Source organism: Mirounga angustirostris, unplaced genomic scaffold (genome assembly GCF_029215605.1).
Source record: "Mirounga angustirostris isolate CCGP_5_RB_7025 unplaced genomic scaffold, mMirAng1.0.hap1 SCAF_11, whole genome shotgun sequence".
NCBI lineage: Eukaryota > Metazoa > Chordata > Mammalia > Carnivora > Phocidae > Mirounga > Mirounga angustirostris.
Window position 1 is genome coordinate 62,205,892 of NW_026991719.1, and position 11,709 is coordinate 62,217,600.

Genomic DNA, 11,709 nt, shown 5'->3' on the forward strand with positions numbered 1-11,709 from the left:
ACCTCCTAATTCTTAAAAATGGTGAAACTGGAGCCACCAAAAGACACAGAACCAATGGTGAAAGGGGATGGGAAGGAGTACAGACCCTCTCAAGCCCCATTCTTTGGGAAAAGCCCGTGTTGCTGCCAACAGCGTCCTCACCTCCTTCTTTCTTTGGGCAGAGGCTGAGGGAACCCCGTAACTGAGCAGCAGCGCCACCGCCATGTTCGCGGAGACACAGCAAAACCACCAACGCGCTGCCATGTTCGCTTCTCTCTCTCTCTCTCTCTCTCTCGAAGCGAAACTTTCCTCGGGCTGGGTCTGAGCGCGGGGCGTGAGAACAGGCAAACCAGCCCCCTGTCCCGCCTCATTGGTCCAGCTCAGCCCTTCTGGGCGACCCTTCACATTACGTCACGACGCTCTACCGCTAGACGCACGCTAAAAGACGGTTCACTTCTAATTGGTCTCCGTTAGCCAATAGAAAAAGGATAATCTGGTGGTTTTTCATTGGTCCGCTAAGGATGATTAACTGCCCCTTTCATTTACGCAAAGATGAGGCGTGTAATGCGTCTGTACAGGCGCATGCGCAGTTGTGAAGCGTTGCAGTTTTTGTTTTTTCCTAGTCCAAAATGGCTTCAGGCTGTTAAGATGGAATGTTTTCCCCATTCATTTAGAAGTACCTTGGAATCCTCCTTGTTTGTGTAATATTCTAGAAAATTCGGACCTAGCCACGTGATTGTTAGCTATCTTATTCCCTCATTCTGCCTCTAAAGTTTTTCAAATCAAGATGAAAAAAGTAAAAGCAGGAAAACAGATACAGACTTATTATCACTGAAGACTTTAAAAAAAAAAAAAAGAACAACACTGTGAAATATTTATTTTTGTTTTGCAGTATTAAGCATGATTAAAACCGGGGCAGAAAACTACTAAGTATGTTGGGTGAGAAAGAGGTGAGCTAGGTGTTCCAGTATTTGCTTTTCCTAATTAAGACAATGAGTACATAAGACAGCATCATTAACTCAAGGATGTAGCTGAAGGCTGAGATGTGATACCCTCTATGCTCTCCTGGCCTCCAAAGGCACTGAAGACTTTTTAAAAGTAAATGAGCTAGAGCTTGTTGAATACCTTCTGTGTCCCAGGAACTGTGCCATGTGTGGTGCACAGAGCGGACATCAAAAGTGATTTTTTTAAAGTTGTTTTTTTCATGACATTTTTAAAGTTAAACTTATTAATTTATTACTTTAAGACAAGGACTTAAATTTCTGGTTATAGACAGCAAATACTGACTTCTTATTTTGTTTGGAAGATGAGCATGAAGCCAAGGTTGTAAGGAAGCATTTCTGTCTTTTTAGTTTTTGTGTCATAGTCCATATTCTTTAAACATCATTTCCCCTATGTAAAACATAATAAAAATCCTACATAGCTGAAGAAGTTTCCATTTATTTGGTCCAGGTTTGTTTATCATAGTGGGTTGTAAAACTGGGATAATTTAACTAGAGAAGAATAATATACTCAAGAGGAAAAATACCAACAAAATAAAATCATTTGTCTATAATTTGGATTTATTTCCATGATGTGAAACATCATATGACTACTCTTTTAGGCCTCGCTGGGAAACACATGCACACACACGCACAGAGAAAAAGAATTTCATTATGTTGCAGAGATAAGGATATGTGTATGGAAGGGAAAATAGCTGGTTCTGAAGTGAAAATATGTGATCTGGAGATATGAAAAACATTTTAAGACATTTACAGACACTCATAATAAGAATAATACAAAATAAAAGTATATGGGGACATGCTGTTTGATTCTATTTATATGACATTCTGGAAAAGACAAACTCAAAGGGACAGAGAATAGATCAGTGGCTATCTGGGGCTGGATGTGGGGAGAGAGGAGCCACACAAAGGAAATTTTTGTGGTGATGTAATTGTTACGTCCTTTATTGTTGGGGTGGTTATACTAGGCACTTGTCAAAACTCACAGACTGGTACACCAAAAAAGAATGAATTTTACTGCATGCAAATTGAATGAATAAAAATTAAGGTAAATTTTTAAAGAACACAGAAATCTCACCTATCATGTTGGCAAAAATTCAATACATGCCATCATCAAGGCTGTGGGGAAACATGCACCCTTATACAATGCTGGTGGAAATGCAAAATGGCATATCTATGGAGGTTAAGCTGAAAATATCCAGCAAAACTACATATGCATTTATCCTCTGATAATCACTTAGCCATAAAAAGAATGAAATCTTGCCACTTGTGACAACATGGATGGGCCTAGAGGGTATATACTAAGTAAAAGAAGTCAGATAAAGACAAATACCATATGATTTCACTTATATGTGAAATCCCACTTCTAGGAATCTAATCCAAAAAATAAGAATATATGTGCACAAAATTATTCATTTTAGCACTATTTATAATTTAAATATTCTCAAAAATACCCAAATGTTCAAATACAGGAGACTGATTGAATATACTACGGTACATTGTTCATTTACAAACTGGACACTGTATATGCAGGGCAAGGAGAGACTGAGGCAGACCACTCTAAGTTGATAGTTTTTTCTAAATTTTTATTTATTTTCTATTTTTAAAGATTTTATTTATTTATTTGAGAGAGTGAGAGAGTGCATGCATGAGCATGAGCAGGGTAGGGGCAGAGGGAGAGGGAGAGAGAGAAGCAGATTCCCCACTGAGTGCGGAGTCTGACCTGGGGCTCAATCCCGGGACCCCGAGATCATGACCTGAGCCAGTGTCAGATGCTTAACCGACTAAACCACTCAGGAGCCCCTAAAATTTTTATTTTTCTTCTTAAAGTATAGTTGACATACAATGTTACATTAGTTCCAAGCGTACGACATAGTGATTTTACAATTCTATACATTATGCACTGCTCACCACCATGAGTGTAGTCACCATCTGTCACCATACCACATTATAAAAATATTATGGACTAAATTCCCTATGCTGTCCTTATCTCCATGACTTATTTATTTTACAACTGGAAAGTTGTACCTTTTAATCCACTCCACCTATTTCACCCATCCTCCCTCCCTCTGGCAACCACCAGCTTGTATTTATGAGCCTGTTTCTGTTTTTTGTTTAATTTATTTTGTTTTTTTTTTTTTAGATTCCACATATAAGTGAAATCATATGGTATTTGTCTTTATCTGACTTCTTTTACTTAGTATATACCCTCTAGGCCCATCCATGTTGTCACAAGTGGCAAGATTTCATTCTTTTTATGGCTAAGTGATATTCCACTGTGTATAACACACTTTACCCATTTATCTATCTATGGACACTTAGGTTTTGTTTTTAATAAACAAGGGAACTCATGAGGCTTGTTCTGGGGAGCTGCAAAATGACTAGAGATTCCCACCTGCCCACCAGAATCTCAAAAGTTTATATAGAGGCCTTAACTGGGTTCAGTCACGTATGCTGTCCAGGTGGTCTCAACAATAACTTACTTTCTCAAGGCTATGTGGTTGGAATAGCTCCCACTTGGGAAAATTAGGAAGAATGTACATTCCCAAAATGGGGTTTGGGTGAGGAGTATATGATTGCCTGGGTCCAGCTTGCAGGTCAACTGGCAGTCGAGTCCTCTTTAACACCTCCTCCAACATTTGTAAATACCATGGAGTATTTCACAGCTATAAAAAAAAAAAGAATGAGGAAGAGTTGTGTAAATGATATGGGTTTTCTTTTTTTTTTTTTTAAAGATTTTATTTATTTGCGAGAGAGAATGAGAGACAGCACAAGAAGGAAGAGGGTCAGAGGGAGAAGCAGACCCCCTGCTCAGCAGGGAGCCCGATGCCGGACTCGATCCAAGGACTCCAGGATCATGACCTGAGCCGAAGGCAGTCGCTTAACCAACTGAGCCACCCAGGCGCCCAATGATATGGGTTTTCAAGATCGATTGTTAAGTGAAAAAAAACGAAGTACAAAAGAATATACATATTATGCTACTGTGTAAAATAGAAGAGGAAATAGGAAAATATACACATATTTGCCCATTTTACGTTTGTTGGAGGAGGTAATAAAGAGGACTTGGCTGCCAGTTGACCTGCAAAAGGAAACACAGAAAAAGTTAAACCAGAAACTAACGAAATTGGTTATCTACAGGAGGTGGAGGAAATGGAGTGGAACAGTTATGGTGGGGAATGACACTTCCCTAAGTATACAAGTTTTTATAGTTTTTACTTTTGTAATAATGTAAACATTTCTAAAATAATCCAAATATAAAACCAAATCATTTGGTTTTTCAAGATAAAAAAATTCTAAAGATGAATAAGATGAATAGTGGTGATGACTGTACAAAAATGTAGATGTACTTAATGCTACTAAATTGTACACTTAATAATTATTAATGGTAAATACTATGTTATGTACAATTTTTAAAATAAATTAGAGGAGTACCTGGCTGGCTTAGTTTGTAGAGCATGCAACTTTTGATCTCAGGGTTGTGAGTTTGAGCCCCACATTGGGTGTAGAGCTTACTTAAAAAAATAAGTAGATAAAAATTTAAAAAATAAAATTAGAAAAAATTTAAATCATATCAGTAAGAATGTGGTAAAACTTAAATTGAATACAAACAGAAAAAGGGAGCTTGACACTATTTCAAATGAAAAACAACCACACTAAAGAAAAAAAAACTAATCTGAACAATTTATGAACACACCGCTTTGATTATATCCCATTAGTCTAAAGAAAAAAAACTACAAGCAAATCTTAAATTCTGCTAAGTAGGTTTGTTTTTCATAGTAATATGAGTATAGCAATCCTGAAAATTTATTTTGTTTAATACAATAAGCATAAACACTGATATTAGAGCCAGGATTCTCACTCTGGAAGAAGGGAGATACAAATATGAAATGAGGGAAAGTAGAAAAGAGCTTTTGGACTGGAATTGGAGGTGTTAGTATAAATTTATCATTCATAACATATATTCCTAGCTCTATTTGCTGAAAGGACTAGAAGCAATGACACTCCAATATCAATGAGCATACCTGGTACTGAATATATGTTGCTAAATGCCATCTCTAAAAGAAATTAGAGCTTCTTAGAGGATTGGCTAGTTCCAGTGCTGGGCAGGGAAAGTACAAGATGAACCTTGAACATCTTGTGTCAGAAAAAAAAAAAAAAAAAAAAAAACACGTGCTCAAAAAGAAAAAAAAAATGAAGTTATGTCAAAAAATACATATAAGACACCTTGAAGGGAATCCTACTGATCACATCTGGGACTCTTGATTACTAAAATAAATCATGATAGTAATGGATTATAACTACTGAATCCACAAATCCATATTGATAATGAACAAATAAATTGGAGAGGAGATAAAATTCCTCCCTTACAGTAGAACACCCACTATTAAATATAGAAGGAATGATAGAATTAGGGGCGCCTGGGTGGCTCAGTTGGTTAAGCGTCTGCCTTCGGCTCAGGTCATGATCCCAGCGGCCTGAGATCGAGCCCCGCATTGGGCTCCCTGCTCGGCAGGAAGCCTGCTTCTCCCTCTCCCGCTGCCCCTGCTTGTGTTCCCTCTCTCGCTGTCTCTCTCTCTCTGTCAAATAAATAAATTCTTAAAAAAAAGAGAAGGAATGATAGAATTAGAAAATCACCATATGAAACTTTCATACTAATAATTTGGGCAAAAATCATCAATGGATACAAAAACTAGTGGGTGAAATTTTGATGAAGAACAGGATATTCACATAAGTCGGTGTATTTTTCACGTTACTTATTTTATTACGAAGGGAAAAAACAGTAACTTTAGTTTAGGAACTTGGAAGCCACTCTTTGGACCAAAGGATTAAAGTTGGCAATAATGAGACAATAATGGGACATTGTGTGCTTCCTGACAAGATACCCTAAATAGACACATCTGTTATGTAGTATTCCTGCCAGAAGTGCATAAACTGAATTTAATTATGAGAAAATATCAAGCACACACAATTTGTGGGAACTTTTATAAAATAACTGGCCTATACTCTTCAGGCCATGATCTTATGTTGTGGCCTATACTCTTCAAAAATGTTACAGAGCACAGACTGGTGGAGTCAGAAGGTCCATTACCGGTTCTTCCACTTACACTTATCACGTATTTACCCACATATTACGAAATTTTTTGCTATTCTTGCAACTTTTCTCTAAATTTGAAATCATTTCAAAATTAAAAGTTAAACAAATTAGTATACAGTAATAGGAGACAAAAAATTAGAGAAGTGAAGGAAGTTCGGGGGGCTCAAAAGAACTGCTAGCCTCTGAAACACCAACTTGAAGCTAGTGCCTTTGATGATTCAATCTAAGATCAGTGTATCGGCTCCTAAACCTGGCTCCAAGGGGCGGGTGGGACGGGGAGAGTTTCTCTCATTCTTCACTAAATACCAGCACACCCCATTTACAAAGCGTGAAACTACATTTCCCAAAAAGCCTTTATCTTTCCTGTCTGTAGAGAGGATTACAATATCTATGGGGGTGTGGTTTTTTACAGGTCTCGCGAGATTTCATTAACTCATTAAAGAGCCCAGCCGAAAGCCATTTTGTTTTTCAGGGCTCTTTGCAAGGAGACTTGGAACGAAGTCGTAGCAAAGCAGCAGCTGCAGTTGCACCGTTCTGTCTTCAGCTTCAGAATGTTTCCCGTAGCCAGAAGCGCTCTAAGTCGTCTCCGAGGTAAGCAAAACTGTGAGCAAATTATTTCCAACCGCCTTTTACCTATTTGTCCTAGTGGTCTCTCGTGCCCTTTGCCTCCACCTGCATCCCGATTTCTAATCCTGAATGCGCAGTCTCCCGCCTCGCCCCAAGTAATTGGGAAGCCGTCCTTAGCATTTACTTAATCACCCAGTGTTTCTGTTTTGGTTCCCAGCTCACTTTCTGTTACCAGAGTCATAGCATAGCCTTGTTTTTTGTTTTTGCTTTTTAAACTCACTTACCTATGATTTCAGGGAAGGAGGTTCTTGGTGGACACTACTCATTCTTTCTAATTTCGTAAATTTTAGCTTTGAGTACATTTACCCCCAAAGAACTTCCTCTCCAATTCCTGTAACTGTAACGGAAGGAAACTGGAAATCTAGCTCTTTCTCTGGTTTCATTGCAAGGAGACAACCCAAGTGGTGGCCCTGCAGCTTTTATGTTGTTTGTTGGTTTTTTAAATGAATATTAGCTTATTCGAAAACAATTGTAATTTTTTCTTATCTAAAAGTTTGGCAGGTACAAGGGAATTTGGAGACCAGCCTTATGTATTGAGAATGCACTAGATTGGAAAGAGAAAATTCATTTCCGTACTTGATTTGCAGTGAAGGTGACCTTGAGTAATGTGAGCAGTTGTTTTACATTGAAAGTGACCTTAAGCAATTACCATTTAGTTTCTTTAGCCATCTTTTTATTTCCAGTTTACAGTCATTAGTGGTATTACTAGATTGTGTTCTAAACACTCAAGCAGCTTTGACAGTCACCAAAAAAATAGTTGCCCAACTGGTTTTTTAATATTCCAAAAGCCACGTCTGTTATCTCTTTCACTTTGGGCAAATGATTTTTCTCTGAACCTCATTTTCCTGCTTTGTAAAACAGGGGGTTAGCAAATAATTACTACCTCAAACAATTGTTGAGGATTATATGAGATGACCAGTAGGTGGTAACTAAACCATTTCTTGTTACAGAAGAGAAGTCTAAAGAAATCCACTTGGGTTACCTGAATTTTGAGGTCATGAGATGTTGCAGAATTGTTTGGTAATTTTAATTTATTTGCCCTTTGAGCAGGTAGGGCCTTGTACCCTAGGAAAGGGAATTTTTTGTGTTTTTTTTCCAATGTGGAATTCACACTCTCACTTTTTAACTGCTCTAGAGCAGAATATATTGTGAAATGTTTGTAAATTTGCTCATTCCAAGTGTGTCTAAAGGTGAAAAGAAAACCTGGAAGGCAATTAAGAAATCATTAATGGTCAAATAACTAGCCGGAAATAACCCATTGTATCACATAGAAGCCATTATATTCTTTTTTTTTTTTAATTTTTTATTTATTTGAGAGAGAGAGAGAGAGAGAGAGAGAGAGAAACAGCATGAGAGGGGATAGGGTCAGAGGGAGAAGCAGGCTCCCCGCTGAGCCGGGAGCCCGATGTGGGACTCGATCCCAGGACTCCGGGATCATGACCTGAGCCGGAAGGCAGTCGCTTAACCAACTGAGCCACCCAGGCGCCCAGAAGCCATTATATTCTTAAATGCCAGTGAATGGGCAGTGTTGCTGTTTCTTTTGTTTGTTTGTTTTTTAAATACGCTTTCCATTACAGGGGCGCCTGGGTGGCTCAGTCCGTTAAGCTTTCAGCTAGGGTTGTTGTGATCTCAAGGGTCTTGGGATCGTCTGTTTCTCTCCCTACTCTTTCTCTCAGTTAAATCTTAAAAAGACACATGCTTTCCATTACATAAGTACCATTTGAGGCTCTAAAACAATAAGGATTGGGGCGCCTGGTTGGGTCAGTGGGTTAAGCATGTGCTTTCGGCTCAGGTCATAATCTCAGGGTCCTGGGATCAAGCCCCGCGTCTGGTTCCCTGTTCCTTCCTCAGTGGGTAGTCTGCTTCTCCCTCTGCCGCACCCCCCCCACACACCTTCTCTCTCTCTCTCTCTCAAATAAAATCTTAAAATAAAACAGTAAGGATCTGTTACTTAGGAAAGAAAAAAAAATCTGGAAATATGTATTTTGCAGTCTTGGCTCTTTGCCAAGCTCTCCTAAGAGCCTCTAGAGGCAGTTTGAAAACTCATTCTACTAAAGTAATAGGAAAGCAAAGTTTTAATGTTATTCTGCTCAGAAACCTTTGCCTCTACCAAAAAAGTGGCCCTCCATTATCCTTTCTAGTTTTATCCCTATTGCTTGTCTGTACACCTCGTCTTCAAACATAATTTGTTTTCTAGAACATGGGGCTTTTTTTCCCTCTGCTTTTTTTCAGATTTCCCTTTCCTACATCTACATAACCAAATCCTACCTGCTGTTCAGAGTACTTAGCTGCTAATCTACTTTTTTTGTATTACAGCGATTTGTGTATACATGTCTCATATCCACCTTTAGATTGGAGGTTACTTGAAGACAGGGTCTGTGTCTTACACATTTTCATGTACCGTATTTCTTTTAGCATAGTGTTGTATTCGTTAGTAATTATTTATTTTTTAAAAGATTTTATTTATTTGAGAGAGAGAGTGTGAGAGAGAGAGAGAGAGAGAGAGAGAGAGGAGGGGCAGAGGGAGAAGCAGATTCCCCGCTGAGCAGGGAGCCCGACCCGGGACTGAGTCCCAGGACCCTAGGACCATGACCTGAGCTGAAGGCAGACACTTAACCGACCGAGCCACCCAGGCGCCCTCATTAATAATTTTCAAAAAAAAAAAAAAAAAAAATCAACATTACTCTAGTTTTTGGAGGGTTTTTTTTTTGTAATTTTAAGGTCATAAACATTTGGTATGCTTTAATTTGAAATTCATTTTGAGTTTACCCTTTTATGTTGTAAGTTGCTGAGCACTGCAGAGTAAACTAGTGAAAATTTAAGTCCTAGATATTCAAATAAATGAATAGGAGCCAAGTTCCAGAGGTTTGTAGTGAATGTTACTGGCATCACCCGTTCTGTTTTATCCCCCAAGATTTTATTATGAAAACTTTTAAGACAGAGAAAATTTGGAAGAATTGTATGATAAACACACATACTGCACTGCATAGATACAATTAACATTTTGATATATTTGTTTTCTCACATATCTATACATGTGTCAAATTATATTATTTTTGATGCATTTAAAGTATACTGCTTTGCTTTTTGCTACAATATGTTTTAACATTGTATTGAACCGCAAAGTACTATAAAGTTAACATCCGTTGCTTTCCTGATTAGCAATATCAATTACATGTTCTTTTTTCCTTATAATTGATAGATATGCTTCTGTATTCCTTTTTTTTCTTTAGTTCAAAGCATTCCACAAACAATGGCAAGGCAGAGCCACCAGAAAAGGACGCCTGATTTCCATGACAAATATGGTAATGCCGTACTAGCTAGTGGAGCCACTTTCTGTATTGCTGTATGGGCATATGTAAGTACTATTGACTGATAATTTTCTGTATTAGATGTCTTCCATTCCTATTTATTTTATGTATTCAAAATGTTTTCACAGAGTAGTATACATTTCTAGTTAGGAGGGACTTCAGAGATTTTCTGATGTAATTCTGTATACCCAACATGGGGTTTGAACTCCCAACCCTGAAATCAGAAGTTACACGTTCCACCAACTGAGCCAGCCAGGTGCACTCCCCATCATTTTCTTGCAACAAGAAATTATCCCATTTCCATGTATCAACCATTAGATACTAGAAACCAAAGAAACTAGAAAAATTAGATACTAGTTTCCTGGATCTTCTCTTTCAGATTAAACATCCTTAGTTCTGTTAATCACTTTTTGTTACATGGTTTCCAGGGTTTTCACCATCTTGGGTCACCTTCCTTCATTTAATCAATTTCTCTTCTAAAACTCTGCTCCAGAATGGAGTACAACATTTCTGATGGTTGAGATGTACAGTGACTTGCTTTCATTATTTTAGTTTTTTACTTCTTACATTTAACAATCTTCTTACTAGTTGATGTACTTATTGGTTAAAAGGATAAATATGTAAGTTGTTCTTAAAAGATACCAATTAACCTTGCCTTAATAAACAAAAATATTTATTAGTGGGGCTTTTCATTCTTGTTTTAACCTTCCTTAAATATACTGTCAAAATAGGTGTGTGTACTTAATTAGAAGAGTAATTAGATGTTGAACAAATGTGTGTTCAGGGGCACTTTTGGAGGTGGTGTTCCTTGATGAAAGGATATTATAAAAGTGCTCTTTGGCAGTATTTAGGTAGTTGTGGTTGAGTGAAGCAGTGTTTGAGGAGGTACTAGAGAAATGTGGGGTAAAAATTTGAATTAATGAAAATTGCTCATACTAGCCACATTTCAGTTGCTCAATAGCCATATGTGGCTATTGTGCTAGACAGTGAAGATCTAGACATTTCTTGCATCTCAGGAAGTTCTGTTGAACAGTACTGGTCTAGAGAATTAGGACAGCAATTAGCTTTGGCCTACATGGAGGTGGCACTATATCCCAGCTGGATTTCTGTGTGTTTTTAACCTGTAGAGTAGAATGCCTTTGTCACTTTTAAGAAATAGTCTCCAAGGGAGAGTGGACTCTGGTTTAAACGTTTATAACTAATAGCATTTTAATTCTTACAGACAGCAACACAAATTGGAATAGAATGGAACCTGTCCCCTGTTGGCAGAGTCACCCCAAAGGAATGGAGAGATCAGTAATCATCCCAGTTGGTGTAATACTGAATTGTTTCAAAACCAACTCATAATTGATGCCAAGTAAAAGCACTGTGCACCCATTAAAATATGGCATGGTTGAAGAAATAAAGTACATTTGAAACCTTTGTTGTCGGTTTATTTCTTTTGTAATGAAACCAAGCTTGATCACTTTTCATTTATTTAATCTTAGTGTTACTATTTAAGTGAGATGCTTTACAATTTCCTAAATTTTTCTTTTTTAAAGATTTTATTTATTTATTTGACAGAGAGAGACAGCGAGAGAGGGAACACAAGCAGGGGGAGTGGGAGAGGGAGAAGCAGGCTTCCCGCGGAGCAGGGAGCCCGATGCGGGGCTTGATCCCAGTGGGATCAAGACCTGAGCCGAAGGCAGATGCTTAA

At 38.0% G+C, this 11,709-nt stretch overlaps 2 protein-coding genes across 2 annotated transcripts in view; one reads left to right on the forward strand and one right to left on the reverse strand.

The window, feature by feature from the left end:
• Positions 1 to 306, reverse strand: part of MAGT1 (magnesium transporter 1) — a 58,810-nt gene extending 58,504 nt beyond the window's left edge. Inside the window, exon 1 of the mRNA XM_045879817.3 lies at positions 142 to 306. Coding sequence (XP_045735773.1) covers positions 142 to 243 — 102 coding nt within the window. The 5' untranslated portion in view covers positions 244 to 306. The remainder of the gene's footprint in view (positions 1 to 141) is intronic.
• Positions 307 to 6,508: 6,202 nt separating this feature from the next.
• LOC123847934 (cytochrome c oxidase subunit 7B, mitochondrial) lies at positions 6,509 to 11,435 on the forward strand. Its single transcript, XM_045879828.3, has 3 exons — positions 6,509 to 6,666; positions 9,936 to 10,060; positions 11,236 to 11,435. Exons 1-3 carry the CDS (start codon positions 6,627 to 6,629, stop codon positions 11,311 to 11,313), a joined length of 243 nt encoding a protein of 80 aa, XP_045735784.1. The 5' UTR covers positions 6,509 to 6,626; the 3' UTR covers positions 11,314 to 11,435.
• The last annotated feature ends 274 nt before the right edge of the window (positions 11,436 to 11,709 follow it).